The sequence below is a fragment of the Oncorhynchus keta genome, chromosome 30, assembly GCF_023373465.1.
Source record: "Oncorhynchus keta strain PuntledgeMale-10-30-2019 chromosome 30, Oket_V2, whole genome shotgun sequence".
Lineage (NCBI taxonomy): Eukaryota > Metazoa > Chordata > Actinopteri > Salmoniformes > Salmonidae > Oncorhynchus > Oncorhynchus keta.
Window position 1 is genome coordinate 32,663,231 of NC_068450.1, and position 20,012 is coordinate 32,683,242.

At 46.6% G+C, this 20,012-nt stretch overlaps 2 protein-coding genes across 4 annotated transcripts in view; one reads left to right on the forward strand and one right to left on the reverse strand.

Moving 5' to 3' along the window:
- The window catches only part of LOC118371377 (uncharacterized), a 48,487-nt gene extending 33,694 nt beyond the window's left edge, over positions 1-14,793 (reverse strand). For 2 of the 3 annotated variants that reach the window (XM_052488281.1, XM_052488279.1), the window contains exon 1: positions 14,591-14,793. The gene's annotated coding sequence lies outside the window, so the exon portion shown is untranslated. Of the gene's footprint in view, positions 1-14,518 lie in introns of all 3 variants that reach the window. The other variant, XM_052488280.1, reaches the window with a different exon arrangement.
- A 472-nt stretch (positions 14,794-15,265) lies between these two features.
- Positions 15,266-16,236, forward strand: LOC118363102 (mitochondrial import receptor subunit TOM5 homolog). Its single transcript, XM_035743814.2, has 2 exons — positions 15,266-15,540; positions 15,861-16,236. Exons 1-2 carry the CDS (start codon positions 15,420-15,422, stop codon positions 15,893-15,895), a joined length of 156 nt encoding a protein of 51 aa, XP_035599707.1. The 5' UTR covers positions 15,266-15,419; the 3' UTR covers positions 15,896-16,236.
- The last annotated feature ends 3,776 nt before the right edge of the window (positions 16,237-20,012 follow it).

The window sequence follows — 20,012 nt, forward strand, 5'->3', positions numbered from 1 at the left end:
TCTCTGACACTTTCACCCTCTTAGACTTTCCCTCTCTTAATATCACTCTCCTCTCACTCTCAACCATGGAACAATTACTTTGGATGAGCGTTGCTGTTTGCTAACCCACTCTGCATCTCTTGTCACACACTCTCTAGCTCTTATCCTCCAAATTTGAATGAACAAACACACACACAGAGACACTACCTCTCTGTTTATCTTCCACCATCCTCTCTCTGTCTCCCTCTCTCTGAGAGGTAGTGTTAAAGGGGAGGCACTGATAGCTGGACAGGAAACAGAGTCTAGTTGAAATCCAATTAGGCATGCTAAGACAAGCCAGGCAGCGACCGGACCAACTGACAGTACAGTTCAGGAGAAATCTACAGTGGCTTGCGAAAGTATTCACCCCCTTGGCATTTTTCCTATTTTGTTGCCTTCAAACCTGGAATTAAAATAGATTTTGGGGGGGTTTGTGTCATTTGATTTACACAACATGCCTACCACTTTGAAGATGCAACATATTTTTTTATTGTGAAACAAACAAGAAATAAGAGAAACAAACTGAAAACTAGAGTGTGCATAACTATTGACAAAAGTAAATACTTTGTAGAGCCACATTTTGCAGCAATTACAGCTGCAAGTCTCTTGGTATGTGTCTGTAAGCTTGGCACATCTAGCCGCTGGGATTTCCCCCCATTCTTAAAGGCAAAACTGCTCCAGCTCAATTGGATTGAGGTCTGGGTTTTGACTAGGCCATTCCAAGACATTTAAATGTTTCCCCTTAAACCACTCAAGTGATGCTTTAGCAGTATGCTTAGGGTCATTGTCCTGCTGGAAGGTGAACTTCCGTCCCAGTCTCAAATCTCTTGAAGACTGAAACAGGTTTCCCTCAAGAATTTCCCTATATTTAGCACCATCAATCATTTCTTCAATTCTGACCAGTTTCCCAGTCTCTGCCGATGAAAAACATCCCAACAGCATGATGCTGCCACCACCATGCTTCACTGTGGGAATGGTGTTCTCGGGGGGTTTGAGGGGTTTTGGTTTGCGCCAGACATAGCGTTTTCCTGATGGCCAAAAGGCTCAATTTTAGTCTCATCTGACCAGAGTACCTTCTTCTATATGTTTGGGAAGTTTTCCACATGCCTTTTGGCAAACACCAAACATGTTTGCTTATTTTCTTCTGGCCACTCTTCTGTAAAGCCCAGCTCTGTGGACTGTCCGGCTTAAAGTGGTCCTATGGACAGATACTCCAATCTCCACTGTGGAGCTCCTTCAGGGTTGTCTTAATCTCTTTGTTGCGTCTCTGATTAATGCCCTCCTTGCCTGGTCTGTGAGTTTTGGTGGGCGCCCCTCTCTTGGCAGGTTTGTTGTGGTGCCATATTCTTTACATGTTAGAATAATGGATTTAATGGTGCTCCGTGGGATGTTCAAAGTTTTTGATATTTTTTTACACCCCAAACCTGATCGGTACTTCTCCACAACTTTGTCCCTGACCTGTTTGGAGAGCTCCTTGGTCTTCATAGTGCTGCTTGCTTGGTGGTGCACCTTGCTTAGTGGTGTTGCAGACTCTGGGGCCTTTCAAAACAAGTGTGTATATACTGAGATCATGTGACAGATCATGTGACACTTAGATTACACACAGGTGGAATTTATTTAACTATTTATGTGACTTCTGAAGGTAATTGGTTGCACCAGATATTATTTAGGGGCTTCATAGCAAAGGGGGTGAATACATATGCAGGCACCACTTCTCCCTTTTTTCTTTTTATATTTTTTTTCTTGTCACTTCACCAATTTTGGATTATTTTGTGTATGCCCATTATCCAAATAAAAATGAATTTAAATTACAGGTTGTAATGCAACAAAATAGGAAAAACACCAAGGGGATTAATACTTTTGCAAGGCACTGTATCTTCAGAAAGGCCTGACAACGTCTTCTGAGGGTCCCATATGTGGAGCTCCTCCATCAGGCTCTGTCCTATTTTCCTGAGGGTCCCACAGGTGGAGCTCCTACACCAGGCTCTGTCCTATTTTCCTGAGGGTCCCACAGGTGGAGCTCTTACACCAGGCCCTGTCCTATTCTCCTGAGGGTCCCACAGGTGGAGCTGCACAAACAGGCCCTGTCCTATTCTCCTAAGGGTCCCACATATGTGGAGCTATTTCACCAGGCTCTGTCCTATTTTCCTGAGGGTCCCACAGGTGGAGCTCCTACACCAGGCCCTTTACTATTCTCCTGAGGGTCCCACAGGTGGAGCTCCACAACCAGGCCCTGTCCTATTCTCCTGAGGGTCCCACAAGTGGAGCTCCTCCACCAGGCCCTTTCCCATTGACTGATATGATGGGCACTGACAGAAAGGCCTAATCGCATGGCCAGTGTTCTCAGCAGTAATAGATTTTAATATTTTATTATATTTATATAATATTTATATATATATATATATTCTTTTTTTTTACCCAGTTTTCTCACCAATTCTGTGGTATCCAATTGGTAGTTACAGTCTTGTCTCATCGCTGCAACTCCCGTACGCACTCGGGAGAGGCGAAGGTCTAGAGCCGTGCATCCACGAAACACAACCCAACCAAGCTGCACTGCTTCTCGACACAATGCCCACATAACCTGAAGCCAGCCGCACCAATGTGTCAGAGGAAACACTGTGCACCTCGTGACTGTGTCAGTGTGCACAGCGCCCGGCCTGCCACAGGAGTCGCTAGTGCATGTTGGGACAAGGGCATCCCTGCCAGCCAAACCCTCCCCTAAACCGGACGACGCTGGGACAATTGTGCGCCACCCCATGGGTCTCCCGGTCGCGGCCGGCTAAGTAATGGATTTAGCCATGAACTTGCAACAGACCCCTGTCATTCATATTGTAGACATAAAGAGGGAAGCAGGGAAACAGCCCTTCTGTGTACAGGGAAACAACAGGGAAACAGCCCTTCTGTGTACAGGGAAACAACAGGGAAACAGCCCTTCTGTGTACAGGGAAACAACAGGGAAACAGCCCTTCTGTGTACAGGGAAACAACAGGGAAACAGCCCTTCTGTGTACAGGGAAACAACAGGGAAACAGCCCTTCTGTGTACAGGGAAACAACAGGGAAACAGCCCTTCTGTGTACAGGGAAACAACAGGGAAACAGCCCTTCTGTGTACAGGGAAACAACAGGGAAACAGCCCTTCTGTGTACAGGGAAACAACAGGGAAACAACAGGGAAACAACAGGGAAACAACAGGGAAACAGCCCTTCTGTGTACAGGGAAACAACAGGGAAACAGCCCTTCTGTGTACAGGGAAGCAACAGGGAAACAGCCCTTCTGTGTACAGGGAAACAACAGGGAAACAACAGGGAAACAGCCCTTCTGTGTACAGGGAAACAACAGGGAAACAACAGGGAAACGACAGGGAAACAACAGGGAAACAACAGGGAAACCGCCCTTCTGTGTACAGGGAAACAACAGGGAAACAACAGGGAAACAACAGGGAAACAACAGGGAAACAGCCTTTCTGTGTACAGGGAAACAACAGGGAAACAGCCCTTCTGTGTACAGGGAAACAACAGGGAAACAACAGGGAAACAACAGGGAAACAGCCCTTCTGTGTAGTTTCTGAACTGCACACATCTACAACGGTACAACAACTAGGCCGACATCAAGAGTCCTCTTTGCTCAACCTCTTTTTGGAGAACAACAGACTTGAGTCAAAGCCACCCACCTTACATACAGAAGATAATCCATAAAAGTGGAGAAATCTCCATCCGTACAAACCTTGATTAACCTATCTAGCCTATCCTTAATACTTAATTAGCTTTTATATGCGGGAGAGTAGAGGTATATGTTCCAATCCAAACCCTTTCCTTGTGTGGCTGCAATGTGGCCTCGGTCTATGACCCAAACAAAACAGGTATTTTTGCGGATCAACCAGTTGTCTGCTATTGACGTCTGAGGCCTAATTCTGCTAACCCCCTTCAGTAGGCCTGAGTCACCCAACGGGTATAGCTGCACCCCATGAGGAGGAGCACAGCGGGAGACAGATCTGTTCAGGACCTCAGTCTGACACCGAGTTACACCTGACCAAACCAGACCAGAACAGGAGAGGGGCTGTGCAGAGTACAAAACAACACAAACCAACACAGAAAGCCAGACGCTGTATGGTTGTGTTATATAATAATATGCATACAAAAAAGTCATAGAACTGTGCAAACAACCAAATAAGTCATATTACTGAATATAAAAAATATACACTCCTCAAAAAAATAAAGGGAACACTTAAACAACACAATGTAACTCTAAGTCAATCACACTTCTGTGAAATCAAACTGTCCACTTAGGAAGCAACACTGATTGACAATAAATTTCACATGCTGTTGTGGACGCCGTGGAGAACATTCTGCTGCCTGCAACATCCTCCAGCATGACCGGTTTGGCGATGGGTCAGTCATGGTGTGGGGTGGCATTTCTTTGGGGGGCCGCACAGCCCTCCATGTGCTCGCCAGAGGTAGCCTGACTGCCATTAGGTACCGAGATGAGATCCTCAGACCCCTTGTGAGACCATATGCTGGTGCGGTTGGCCCTGGGTTCCTGCTAATGCAAGACAATGCTAAACCTCATGTGGCTGGAGTGTGTCAGCAATTCCTGCAAGAGGAAGGCATTGATGCTATGGACTGGCCTGCCCGTTCCCCAGACCTGAATCCAATTTAGCACATCTGGGACATCATGTCTCTCTCCATCCACCAACGCCACGTTGCACCACAGACTGTCCAGGAGATCCCTCAGGAGACCATCCGCCACCTCATCAGGAGCATGCCCAGGCGTTGTAGGGAGGTCATACAGGCACGTGGAGGCCACACACACTACTGAGCCTCATTTTGACTTGTTTTAAGGACATTACATCAAAGTTGGATCAACCTGTAGTGTGGTTTTCCACTTTAATTTTGAGCGTGACTCCAAATCCAGACCTCCATGGGTTGATACATTTGATTTCCATTGATAATTTTTGTGTGATTTTGTTGTCAGCACATTCATCTGTGCAAAGAAAAAAAGTATTTAATAAGAATATTTCATTCATTCAGATCTAGGATGTGTTATTTTAGTGTTCCCTTTATTTTTTTGGAGCAGTGTATATGAATGAACGAATGAATGTAATATATGATGATGAATGTAACGGTGTACTCCTGTTGTCTATTCCCCAGGCGCGCTCCGTTGCATTGTTGTTTGTTTGGTTGGCGATGTTCCCGCTTCCTCCCTTCCAATCAAATCTACCGCTCCGTCCTGCATTCCCCCCGTCAGCTCATTAGCATTATTACGACAGACCCCGCCCCTGCACCCCTCATTTCATCTCCACTTGCAACAGCAACCAGGGGGAGACTGAAGTCCCCAATGCACTATTAAATACTAGGCCACTGGAAGATTAATTGTCTGCTGTGTTCCAGTTATCTGGGGTTTTGATCGGGTCAGAGTCAGAGAGACGACAACCTGGGTACTTGGGGTCACTATCTGTCTGCGGAAGAAGGTGAAGAGATTGGGACATTAGTAGGTGGATGGAAATCATACTCCAGTCCAAATCAACCTCTTGTCCTTAACCCGGTTTAAGCCCTTCCTGTAAAAGGGTGTGATCTCAAAGCATGGTTTTAAACAATATGACAACAGCTGAGATGGAATTGTCTCCATATTGCTTACACCTATCCAATCCTTCACAAGTGCCAAGGGATAGGAACTAGGGGTTGATTTGGGATTGTGCAAATCTAGGATGAGTGATCTCTGCCTCTCTTATGTCTAGACCAGACCTTTTTACATGTTCATAGATCATGGTGCTGTTATGTCTGGAAGGGACTCTACAATTTAGAGCGGATTTTTCATGTACAGTATGTCCCAATGCTGGTCCATTGGCCATCCCATAGCCTCGGCTTCCAGGCCTCGCTCACGTTGTTCTCCAGAGCCTGGCCAACCCATAGTCTGGTTGTTCTCCAGAGCCTGGGTTCCGGCTTTCTAGGGAGTTTTTCCTAGCCACCGTGCTTCTACACCTGCATTGCTTGCTGTTTGGAGTTTTAGGCTGGGTTTCTGTACAGAACATTGTGACATCAACTGATGTAAGAAGGGCTTTATAAATACATTTGATTGATTGGTGGTGGTTCTCCAGAGCCTGGTGGTTCTCCAGAGCCTGGTGGTTCTCCAGAGCCTGGTGGTTCTCCAGAGCCTGGTTGTTCTCCAGAGCCTGGTTGTTCTCCAGAGCCTGGTGGTTCTCCAGAGCCTGGTGGTTCTCCAGAGCCTGGTTGTTCTCCAGAGCCTGGTTGTTCTCCAGAGCCTGGTGGTTCTCCAGAGCCTGGTGGTTCTCCAGAGCCTAGTGGTTCTCCAGAGCGTGGTGGTTCTCCAGAGCCTGGTGGTTCTCCAGAGCCTGTGGAAATTCCTATTGGAACAGTAGGTATGAGTGAAGCGCTGGCTGCCAGAGGCTGCTGGCTGATTGGCTGTGAGTAGTCATTGATTTTCTTTAAACAACCACCCCTTCCATCCCTCTTCAGAAGAGCAAATTATCAAGAGAAATCTAATTTAGGGTGCTAGCATTGCTAGTGTACTATATCTTTTTTAATGTATATTTCAGAAATTGTTCTGATTTTATTTTTATATAATTTGGTTGAAATGATCCAACCTCACGTTCCTATTCAAATTGTTGGGAGGGGCAAAAGGCCCAGCCATTAAATGGATTGGTGTTAGGAGAAAAAATAATTGATGACCCGACAGTCAGTATCTGCCAAAATGTGTCTGGGGCACTGCACAATATAGATCTACAGTAATGTCTTAATGACCACCATTATTGATTGGACTGATGATCGATTGGCTGACCAATTGGTTAGACCAATCTGTCTCCCCAACAGTAGGACCTGAGCCACAGGACCATGGTCCATGCTATAGGATCCTTGGGACGTCCCTACCCCATTATAGTCGTTAAGGTTAGGGTTAGGTAAGGGTTGTGGTTAAGGTTAGGATAGGATAGGAATTAAGGTTAGGGTACCCTATGGTAGGGACATCCCAAGGATCCGGGGATTGCATTGACCATGCCTCAGGACTACTTGGCCTGACAACTCCCAGCTGTCTGTCCCCAGTCCACCTGGTCGTGCTGCCGATCCAGGTCTGCTTCTTTGCCTGCGGCTATGGAACTAGCTTGTCCCGGACCTGCTGTTGGCCTGACGACTCCTGTTGGTTATGAAAACCGTTTCACCAAACACACTGCTTTGTTCAAAAATTGGCTGGTTTCAACTCTTTCTCTCTCTCTCTCTCTCTCCTCTCTCGCTCTTTCTATCGCTCTCTCTCTGAACCTCTTGCAAGAAATGCTTTTCACTGTACTAGCCACCGTGCTTCTACATCTGCATTGCTTGCTGTTTGGAGTTTTAGGCTAGGTTTCTGTATAGCACTTTGTGACATTGGCAGATGTGAAATGGGCGATATAAAATGCATGTGATTGATTGACCAGCACACAACTCAAACTGCCCTAGAGACAACAAAAATTAAATGACACCCTATTCCCCACATAGTGCACTGCGTTTGACCCCGAGTCCATATGGCTTGGGTAAAAAATTGTGTGCTATGTAGGAATAGGCTGTAATTTTAGATGTGAAGATAGTAGTAAGAACACTCAGTAAGGCAGGCAGGCAGGCAGGCAGACAGGCAGGCAGGCAGGCAGACAGACAGACAGACAGACAGACAGACAGACAGACAGACAGACAGACAGACAGACAGACAGACAGACAGACAGACAGACAGACAGACAGACAGACAGACAGACAGACAGGCAGGCAGGCAGGCAGACAGACAGACAGAGGCAGGGAGGCAGGCAGGCAAGTAAGAAGATAGATAGGCAGGCACGCAGTTAGGCAGGTAGGTAGACAGGCTAGGAAGGGAGGGAGGCAGTTAGGCAGATAAGTAGGCAGATAGACAGGCAGGCAAGTAGGCAGATAGACAGGCAGGCATGTTGTTTGGTAGTCAGGCAGTTAGGCATGGAGACAGGCAGGCAGGCATGCAGGGACACAGCTAGTCTTTCCTGATGTGCAAGTCCTGCCATTCCTCTTGCATTTCTCTGGTGGCTGGGTAAACTCAGAACAACAGCTCTGATTGTTTGATGAACTCAGAACAACAGCTCTGGTGGCTGGATGAATTCAGAGCAACAGCTCTGGTGGCTGTATGAACTCAGAGGAACAGCTCTGGTGGATGGATGAACTCAGAGCAACAGCTCTGGTGGCTGGATGAACTCAGAGCTGTTGCTCTGGTGGCTGTATGAACTCAGAACAACAGCTCTGGTGGCTGTGTGAACTCAGAACAACAGCTCTGGTGGCTGTATGAACTCAGGGCAACAGCTCTGGTGGCTGGATGAACTCAGAACAACAGCTCTGGTGGCTGTATGAACTCAGAACAACAGCTCTGGTGGCTGGATGAACTCAGAGCTGTTGCTCTGGTGGCTGTATGAACTCAGAGCAACAGCTCTGGTGGCTGGATGAACTCAAAGCTGTTGCTCTGGTGGCTGTATGAACTCAGAGCAACAGCTCTGGTGGCTGGATGAACTCAGAGCAACAGCTCTGGTGGCTGTGTGAACTCAGAGCAACAGCTCTGGTGGCTGGATGAACTCAGAACAACAGCTCTGGTGGCTGTATGAACTCAGAGGAACAGCTCTGGTGGATGGATGAACTCAGAGCAACAGCTCTGGTGGCTGGATGAACTCAGAGCAACAGCTCTGGTGGCTGGATGAACTCAGAACAACAGCTCTGGTGGCTGTATGAACTCAGAGGAACAGCTCTGGTGGATGGATGAACTCAGAGCAACAGCTCTGGTGGCTGGATGAACTCAGAGCTGTTGCTCTGGTGGCTGTATGAACTCAGAACAACAGCTCTGGTGGCTGTGTGAACTCAGAACAACAGCTCTGGTGGCTGTATGAACTCAGGGCAACAGCTCTGGTGGCTGGATGAACTCAGAACAACAGCTCTGGTGGCTGTATGAACTCAGAGCTGTTGCTCTGGTGGCTGTATGAACTCAGAGCAACAGCTCTGGTGGCTGGATGAACTCAAAGCTGTTGCTCTGGTGGCTGTATGAACTCAGAGCAACAGCTCTGGTGGCTGGATGAACTCAGAGCAACAGCTCTGGTGGCTGTGTGAACTCAGAGCAACAGCTCTGGTGGCTGTGTGAACTCAGAACAACAGCTCTGGTGGCTGTATGAACTCAGAACAACAGCTCTGGTGGCTGGATGAACTCAGAACAACAGCTCTGATGGCTGGGTGAACTCAGAGCAACAGCTCTGGTGTCTGGGTGAACTCAGAGCAACAGCTCTGATTGCTGGATGAACTCAGGGCAACAGCTCTGGTGGCTGGATGAACTCAGAGCAACAGCTCTGGTGGCTGTATGAACTCAGAGGCAGATAGACAGAGCAACAGCTCTGATGGCTGGATGAACTCAGAACAACAGCTCTGGTGGCTGTATGAACTCAGAGCAACAGCTCTGGTGGCTGGATGAACTCAGAGCAACAGCTCTGGTGGCTGTATGAACTCAGAACAACAGCTCTGGTGGCTGTATGAACTCAGAGCAACAGCTCTGGTGGCTGTGTGAACTCAGAACAACAGCTCTGGTGGCCGGATGAACTCAGAGCAACAGCTCTGGTGGCTGGGTGAACTCAGAACAACAGCTCTGGTGGCTGTATGAACTCAGAGCAACAGCTCTGGTGGCTGTATGAACTCAGAGCAACAGCTCTGGTGGCTGTGTGAACTCAGAACAACAGCTCTGGTGGCTGTATGAACTCAGAGCAACAGCTCTGGTGGCTGTATGAACTCAGAACAACAGCTCTGGTGGCTGTATGAACTCAGAGCAACAGCTCTGGTGGCTGTGTGAACTCAGAACAACAGCTCTGGTGGCTGGATGAACTCAGAGCAACAGCTCTGGAGGCTGTGTGAACTCAGAACAACAGCTCTGGTGACTGGATGAACTCAGGGCAACAGCTCTGGTGGCTGGATGAACTCAGGGCTACAGCTCTGGTGGCTGGATGAACTCAGGGCAACAGCTCTGATGGCTGGATGAACTCAGAGCAACAGCTCTGGTGGCTGGGTGAACTCAGAGCAACAGCTCTGGTGGCTGGGTGAACTCAGGGCAACAGCTCTGGTGGCTGGATGAACTCAGGGCAACAGCTCTGGTGGCTGGGTGAACTCAGGGCAACAGCTCTGGTGGCTGTATGAACTCAGGGCAACAGCTCTGGTGGCTGTATGAACTCAGAGGAACAGCTCTGGTGGCTGTATGAACTCAGGGCAACAGCTCTGGTGGCTGTATGAACTCATAACAACAGCTCTGGTGGCTGTATGAACTCAGAACAACAGCTCTGGTGGCTGGGTGAACTCAGGGCAACAGCTCTGGTGGCTGTATGAACTCAGGGCAACAGCTCTGGTGGCTGGGTGAACTCAGAACAACAGCTCTGGTGGCTGTATGAACTCAGGGCAACAGCTCTGGTGGCTGGGTGAACTCAGAACAACAGCTCTGGTGGCTGTGTGAACTCAGAACAACAGCTCTGGTGGCTGTATGAACTCAGGGCAACAGCTCTGGTGGCTGGATGAACTCAGAACAACAGCTCTGGTGGCTGTATGAACTCAGAACAACAGCTCTGGTGGCTGGATGAACTCAGAGCTGTTGCTCTGGTGGCTGTATGAACTCAGAGCAACAGCTCTGGTGGCTGGATGAACTCAAAGCTGTTGCTCTGGTGGCTGTATGAACTCAGAGCAACAGCTCTGGTGGCTGGATGAACTCAGAGCAACAGCTCTGGTGGCTGTGTGAACTCAGAGCAACAGCTCTGGTGGCTGTGTGAACTCAGAACAACAGCTCTGCTGGCTGGATGAACTCAGAGCAACAGCTCTGGTGGCTGTATAAACTCAGAGCAACAGCTCTGGTGGCTGGATGAACTCAGAACAACAGCTCTGATGGCTGGGTGAACTCAGAGCAACAGCTCTGGTGGCTGGGTGAACTCAGAGCAACAGCTCTGGTGTCTGGGTGAACTCAGAGCAACAGCTCTGATGGCTGGATGAACTCAGGGCAACAGCTCTGGTGGCTGGATGAACTCAGAGCAACAGCTCTGGTGGCTGTATGAACTCAGAGGCAGATAGACAGAGCAACAGCTTTGATGGCTGGATGAACTCAGAACAACAGCTCTGGTGGCTGTATGAACTCAGAGCAACAGCTCTGGTGGCTGGATGAACTCGGAGCAACAGCTCTGGTGGCTGTATGAACTCAGAACAACAGCTCTGGTGGCTGTATGAACTCAGAGCAACAGCTCTGGTGGCTGTGTGAACTCAGAACAACAGCTCTGGTGGCCGGATGAACTCAGAGCAACAGCTCTGGTGGCTGGGTGAACTCAGAACAACAGCTCTGGTGGCTGTATGAACTCAGAGCAACAGCTCTGGTGGCTGTATGAACTCAGAGCAACAGCTCTGGTGGCTGTGTGAACTCAGAACAACAGCTCTGCTGGCTGGATGAACTCAGAGCAACAGCTCTGGTGGCTGTATAAACTCAGAGCAACAGCTCTGGTGGCTGGATGAACTCAGAACAACAGCTCTGATGGCTGGGTGAACTCAGAGCAACAGCTCTGGTGGCTGGGTGAACTCAGAGCAACAGCTCTGGTGTCTGGGTGAACTCAGAGCAACAGCTCTGATGGCTGGATGAACTCAGGGCAACAGCTCTGGTGGCTGGATGAACTCAGAGCAACAGCTCTGGTGGCTGTATGAACTCAGAGGCAGATAGACAGAGCAACAGCTCTGATGGCTGGATGAACTCAGAACAACAGCTCTGGTGGCTGTATGAACTCAGAGCAACAGCTCTGGTGGCTGGATGAACTCAGAGCAACAGCTCTGGTGGCTGTATGAACTCAGAACAACAGCTCTGGTGGCTGTATGAACTCAGAGCAACAGCTCTGGTGGCTGTATGAACTCAGAGCAACAGCTCTGGTGGCTGTGTGAACTCAGAACAACAGCTCTGGTGGCCGGATGAACTCAGAGCAACAGCTCTGGTGGCTGGGTGAACTCAGAACAACAGCTCTGGTGGCTGTATGAACTCAGAGCAACAGCTCTGGTGGCTGTATGAACTCAGAGCAACAGCTCTGGTGGCTGTGTGAACTCAGAACAACAGCTCTGGTGGCTGTATGAACTCAGAGCAACAGCTCTGGTGGCTGGATGAACTCAGAGCAACAGCTCTGGTGGCTGTGTGAACTCAGAACAACAGCTCTGGTGGCTGGATGAACTCAGAGCAACAGCTCTGGTGGCTGTGTGAACTCAGAACAACAGCTCTGGTGACTGGATGAACTCAGGACAACAGCTCTGGTGGCTGGATGAACTCAGGGCTACAGCTCTGGTGGCTGGATGAACTCAGGGCAACAGCTCTGATGGCTGGATGAACTCAGAGCAACAGCTCTGGTGGCTGGGTGAACTCAGTGGCACTCAGGGCAGCTCTGGTGGCTGGATGAACTCAGGGCAACAGCTCTGGTGGCTGGGTGAACTCAGGGCAACAGCTCTGGTGGCTGTATGAACTCAGGGCAACAGCTCTGGTGGCTGTATGAACTCAGAGGAACAGCTCTGGTGGCTGTATGAACTCAGGGCAACAGCTCTGGTGGCTGTATGAACTCAGAACAACAGCTCTGGTGGCTGTATGAACTCAGAACAACAGCTCTGGTGGCTGGGTGAACTCAGGGCAACAGCTCTGGTGGCTGTATGAACTCAGGGCAACAGCTCTGGTGGCTGGGTGAACTCAGAACAACAGCTCTGGTGGCTGTATGAACTCAGGGCAACAGCTCTGGTGGCTGGGTGAACTCAGAACAACAGCTCTGGTGGCTGTATGAACTCAGAACAACAGCTCTGGTGGCTGTATGAACTCAGAACAACAGCTCTGGTGGCTGTATGAACTCAGGGCAACAGCTCTGGTGGCTGTATGAACTCAGGGCAACAGCTCTGGTGGCTGTATGAACTCAGGGCAACAGCTCTGGTGGCTGGGTGAACTCAGGGCAACAGCTCTGGTAGCTGGATGAACTCAGAGCAACAGCTCCATCACATGTTCTACCATACATCCCTAAGTCATCATGCACACCGCCTGCAGCACTGGCATAGCAGCACAGGCAAAGCACACACACACACACACACTTATGCTCATACAACCAAGTGTGCACACTCACAATGTGGGGCAGGTGCTCAAACTGAGAGAAAAATAAGTTACATGAGAGAAAGATAAAATAAAATTAAAGGTCATTAATTGTAAATAAAAATGCCACCATTCAAAAGGGCACATTTTTTAATATGAGGGCAAAGGGATAGGTGCTCCAGCACCCCTCAAGCTCTATCTGGGCACGTGCCTGCAAACACATACACACAGATGGTATCGCATGCGCACAATCACACACACTGAGGAGTCACGCCCATAAGGCAGCACAAGACCAGACCGACAACCGTCCATGTGTGAGATGATGTGGGCTAGGCTATGTGTGTCGGTGTGGGAGTGTAGGAACGCGGTAGTCCTACATATTTATATGTGAACATAGTCAGTGATCATTTTCTGTGACATTAAATACATACTCTCATGGGCAGCATGTACATTTTAGGTACAGCACATGTCTGGCCTATATACAATCATAATCAGTGGTCATATTAAATAATGTCATGAATTAAATAAAGGACCCAGAAAGGCTAAATGCATTGTTTCGGTCTCGTTGTGTTGCGATCTTCTTGCTTGTCACCGCATTGAAAACATAATGAACGTCGCATTTTCACAAACCTATGGAGACGCGCATGAGGAATAAGGCTGTTTCTGTGTCTCTTCACACCTCGTCGACGCCCATTGATAACAACAAGACATTGGCCATTTACTATAAAGGCGTTTTACACCACCACTAGAGACACCTGTCATCAGCGCTGGATCTACTACTCTCATTCAATTTCTACTATCGCCATTTGCATTAAGTGACAGAAATGTAATGTTGCACATAATTCCATTGGCTGCGTATTAGCCATGCAAAATGCATGTGTTGAGTATCCTAGATGGATGAGGATAGGTATGAACGAATGACAAAATAACTACGACCATAGCCACAAATGCATGGGGTAACAGTAGGCTGCTCAGCATGCAATAAAACGAAACACAGAATAGAATAACAATAGCCCATCGCGCAATAGTTGTCCACCTAATTCATATGCAATTTTCTCTACGTCGATATAAAATATTTAAATGTGTTATAACTCAGATATATCTGTGTATTATACTGTGTTGATATTTCATAGTTCACCCTCCAGGATCAACACTAACCCGAGATATAATCGGTGACAGCAATCCAGCCAGATTAGCCCGTAAACAAAGAAAAAAAAGGTCCGTCTTTTGTACGATAGTCCTAATCCGATTAAGATCTCTCTACTCATCTCCGAAACAGGGGCACGTGGACCCGCATGAGGTCCAAATCCTGCAGATAGAATAGATATTTTGTTTCTATGTGAAAAATATCTTACCAGATTCTTTCAATCAGTGCAAGGTGCACGCAGAAACATATACCTACCAGCTCCTCCAGCATCCGTCCAGACAGTTTGACAATAAAGAGGAGAATAAAATCACGAAAAAACTAACTCACCTCGTGTTCTAAAGAAAAAGACGGACCGGGGTTGTGGATCGGGAGGGTCAAATTAAGTGATTGAAGAGAGAGAGCAGACAGAATAGTTTGTCAGAATCGGTAGAATCCGTGTCCGGACGGTGTGGCGCGTGGGGGTTTAGGCTGGATGCTGTCATCGTATTGGGATTGCTCTCGACCGCTTAATCCCCGGTCCTGAGCTCAGAAATAACCCATCCCCTCCCTCCCTTCGTCTTCTCCTCCCTTTATTTTCTCAGCCTCTCCTTCACATTCATCATTGTTCGCTCCCTCTCGGTCTGTTTTGAAGACCCCCCTCACAACGCCAGTTTGATTGAAGGCGAGGGAGATCATGATTAACGTTAAAACATTCAATAAATATGATATTACTGTATTAATAGAAGTGAGTGGGGGGGGGGGTCGTCAACAAATTATAATTACAGTATATTGTAATTTAATAAGCAATCATATAAAACAAACTAAATATAATATTTAAATTTTATTGACATTGTTATTCGTCTCTACATATATATTTTAAACAGACTTATACTTAGATAAATTGGAAAGTCTTGAGTTAGTAGAAATTCCTCAGAAATAAATGTGTATAGTTTTGCCCTTCGCCTATCGTAGAGTTTGTACCTCTACGGCCATTTCATTTACAGTAATCCTTCAAGCGTAATTTCCGGTTTAAACAGTCACATTTCCGCCATCAAACACGCCGGTACTGAGAATCACAACAAAGAGCAAGCGTAACACAAATTTGCAGGGAAATCGTAGCCATAAAATCACAACCAGCGCAGGGGTTGGGTGTAAAACCTTCACAGAACACGGCGAGATGTTCAAAGTCGAGGGGTTAGGGCCGAAAATGGACCCAGAGGCGATGAAGAAAAAGATGCGACAGGACGTCATCTCGTCCGTGCGCAATTTCCTAATCTATATTGCCCTTCTCAGAGCCAGTAAGTATCGGCCTTCACATTCCTCTCGGTTTGCACATTATCTCACAATATATTGTGTAATGCATGTGTCACCCAACTGGTCAGTGCTCTGACCAGAGAATGTACACAGAATCAATGACATCACCAGACATGACCCTCCACAGATCATCCAGCAGGTAGTGACTCCAAAAATTGGTTCCCCTCTTTTGAAAGGGAGCCAACTGTGCATGAAAATTAATGGCCACTAATTTAGATCGCATCCCCGAGGTCTTCAATAGCACTTTTGACTGTAAACAATGGCACAATCAAAAGTTAACATTTATGTATAATTTACTCCACAGCTCCATATATTTTGAAGAAGTTGGACAGCATTTGAGACCATCTACCTCTACAGTATTCCCACACTCCATTTACTGCATCAAGCACAATGGACATAACGATGACAGGGGAACAAAGGGACGAGTGGCGAGCTAAACACCATCATATGGATCCTATATGGAATACTTATTTATAGGCTTCAATGAAGACAGTGCGTTGTGTCCCACATAGCACTTGAACACTGAGTAGTTGTCAGTTGTAGTTTTCAAGATGTCCTCTGTTTTTGTTTATGGTTAGTGCTCAGTAACAGAAAAACATCTGATTGCATTTTGGTTTTGAGTGATACTGTACCTCCATTTGCAATGGTCCCTATCAATAAATGAGAGTGTTGTAATTGAACGTTTGAATTTTGTTGGTCATGCGGATCGCCTGCATTAAAGGGAAGACATGTTTAAATATTGATTGGATGTTCATACCATCAGGTATACCTAAATGTCTCCTGAAAAAGCAATGTCCAAACTGGCAAAAAAAACTTTAAGAACTATAATTTATGGGTTTTGATTTGAAGATATTCAGTGGATCCTAAGGTATACACTATTCTGCAAAAGGGTGGTAGAGGGCATTATGTCAAATTTGCTACACACAGATTATTACTTGCCCCCTCATAAAGATACACAGTATATATACTGAACACAAATATAAACACAACATGTAAATAAGTGTTGGTCCCATTTTCCATGAGCTGAAATAAAAGATCTCAGATATTTTCCATACACACAAAATGCTTATTTCTCACATTTTGTGCGCAAATTTGTTTACATCCCTGTTAGTGAGCATTTCTCCTTTGCCAAGGCAATCCATCCATCTGGAAGGTGTGGTATATCAAGAAGCTGATTAAACAGCATGATCATTACACAGGTGCACCTTGTGCTGGGGACAATAACAGGCCACTCTAAAATGTGCAGTTTTGTCACACAACACAATGTCACAGATGTCTCAAGTTTTGAGGGAGTGTGAAATTGGCATGCTGACTGCAGGAATGTCCAACCGAGCTGTTGCCAGAGAATTGAATGTTAATTTTTCTACCATAAGCCGCCTCCAATGTCCTTTTATTGAATTTGGCAGTACATCCAACCGGCCTCAAAACCGCAGACCACGTGTAACCACGCCAGCCCAGGAACTCCACATCCAGCTTCTTCACCTGTGGGATTGTCTGAGGAGGGAGAGGGAGGTGGTGCTGAGGAGTATTTCTGCCTGTAATAAAGCCCTTTTGTGAGGAAAAACTCCTTCTGATTGGCTGGGCCTGGCTCCCAAGTGGGTGGGCATGGCTGCACACATGCCCAGTCATGTGAAATGCATAAATTAGGGCCAAATATATTTATTTAAATGGGCTGATTTCCTTCTATGAAGTGTATCTTAGTAAAATCTTTGAAATTGTTGCATGTTTATATTTCGTTCAGTATAGTGCGGAAGTAAAGCAGTCGTCCATTACCTGAATATCCCACAATGGGGGCGCTCTTGTCCTGTTTTTGAGGAGTACATCAGCATTCTGATCATAAAGTTGACGATTTCAAATGTTTTTTTTCTTTATTCAGATAATGTGGCATAATATTGTCTGATATATATATATATATATATATATATATATATATATATATATATATATATATATAATAGTTGACAGATGGGATGCATATACGAATGAAGAGTGTGGTTATATATTTTACCTCTATGGGATGTCATTCGAAAACATAATGTTAACTTTCACTGATATGCAGATGACACACAGTGAAACATGGTGAAGCCCCAAAATTGCCCTCGCTAGAAGCATGTTTTTCAGACATAAGGAAGTGGATGGCTGCAAACTTTCTACTTTTAAACTCGGACAAAACAGAGATGCTTGTTCTAGGTCCCAAGAAACAAAGATATCTTCTGTTGAATCTGAAAATTAATCTTAATGGTTGTACAGTCGTCTCAAATAAAACTGTGAAGGACCTCGGCGTTACTCTGGACCCTGATCTCTCTTTTGAAGAATATATCAAGACTGTTTCAAGGACAGCTTTTTCCCATCTATGTAACATTGCAAAAATCAGAAACTTTCTGTCCAAAAAGGATGCAGAAAAATTAATCCATGCTTTTGTCACTTCTAGGTTAGACTACTGCAATGCTCTACTTTCCGGCTACCCGGATAAAGCACTAAATAAACTTCAGTTAATGCTAAATACGGCTGCTAGAATCCTGACTAGAACCCAAAAATTTCATCATATTACTCCAGTGCTAGCCTCCCTACACTGGCTTCCTGTCAAGGCAAGGGCTGATTTCAAGGTTTTACTGCTAACCTACAAAGCATTACATGGGCTTGCTCCTACCTATCTCTCTGATTTGGTCCTGCCGTACATACCTACGTGTACGCTACGGTCACAAGACGCAGGCCTCCTAATTGTCCCTAGAATTTCTAAGCAAACAGCTGGAGGCAGGGCTTTCTCCTATAGAGCTCCATTTTTATGGAATGGTCTGCCTACCCATGTGAGAGACGCGAACTCGGTCTCAACCTTTAAGTCTCTACTGAAGACTCATCTCTTCAGTGGGTCATATGATTGAGTGTAGTCTGGCCCAGGAGTGTGAAGGTGAACGGAAAGGCTCTGGAGCAACGAACCGCCCTTGCTGTCTCTGCCTGGCCGGTTCCCCTCTTTCCACTGGGATTCTCTGCCTCTAACCCTATTACAGGGGCTGAGTCACTGGCTTACTAGAGCTCTTTCATACCGTCCCTAGGAGGGTAACGTCACTTGAGTGGGTTGAGTCACTGATGTGATCTTCCTGTCTGGGTTGGCGCCCCCCCTTGGGTTGTGCCGTGGCGGAAATCTTTGTGGGCTATACTCGGCCTTGTCTCAGGATGGTAAGTTGGTGGTTGAAGATATCCCTCTAGTGCTGTGCTTTGGCAAAGTGGGTGGGGTTATATCCTTCCTGTTTGGCCCTGTCCGGGGGTGTCATCGGATGGGGCCACAGTGTCTCCTGACCCCTCCTGTCTCAGCCTCCAGTATTTATGCTGCAGTAGTTTATGTGTCGGGGGGCTAGGGTCAGTTTGTTATGTCTAGAGTACTTCTCCTGTCCTATCCGGTGTCCTGTGTGAATTTAAGTATGCTCTCTTTAATTCTCTCTTTCTTTCTCTCTCTCGGAGGACCTGAGCCCTAGGACCATGCCTCAGGACTACCTGACATGATGACTTCTTGCTGTCCCCAGTCCACCCGGCCGTGCTGCTGCTCCAGTTTCAACTGTTCTGCCTGCGATTATTATTATTTGACCATGCTGGTCATTTATGAACATTTGAACATCTTGGCCATGTTCTGTTATAATCTCCACCCGGCACACCCCACATAGCCTGGTTCCTCTCTAGGTTTCTTCCTAGGTTTGGGCCTTTCTAGGGAGTTTTTCCTAGCCACCGTGCTTCTACACCTGCAGTGCTTGCTGCTTGGGGTTTTAAACTGGGTTTCTGTACAGCACTTTGAGATATCAGCTGATGTACGAAGGGCTATATAAATACATTTGATTTGATTTGTTAGGGTTAAAATTAGTGTTATGTTTTAAGGATAACTCTCAACCTCAATTTCAGCCTTTTCCCAATCAATTGAAGAAGAAAAAAGCATTCAAATGAGAAATTGTGGGTTACTCATAAATATTAATTTTGGGGGTGGGTAAACGTAGTTGTACCTGATCCCAACACTTTCTCACTAAGGTTTACCATAAATCCACCGGCACGCTCTGATAATAAAATGATGTGCATAATGAGCAAATACGGCTCTGGACAGTTAGTTAGGTTAGTTTACAGTGGTAAGGTGCCGAGTTCCTGACATCTATTGCCACTTGCGGGGTGCAAATTCGAACCCCCCACGGTTTGCAAAACAAATGTCACATTTATTGCGGTATTGTGATTGGAAGAAAAGTGCAATCATCACCTTGAAAATAAAGATTAGGTGCTCAATTCGGTCCGCATTGCAGTGTTTACACATTAGCTCTTTTTCCATTGGTCAAATGAACTCACAGATTGGTCTTGACTTTTCAGAATTAGAAGTGTGTGGGCACAGAATGAATTTTGTAAATAAAGGAGAGAAAATAATAATGTATCCCATGTGGGACTAGAATTCACAACCATTGGACTATGAGCCAACTGTTTTAGA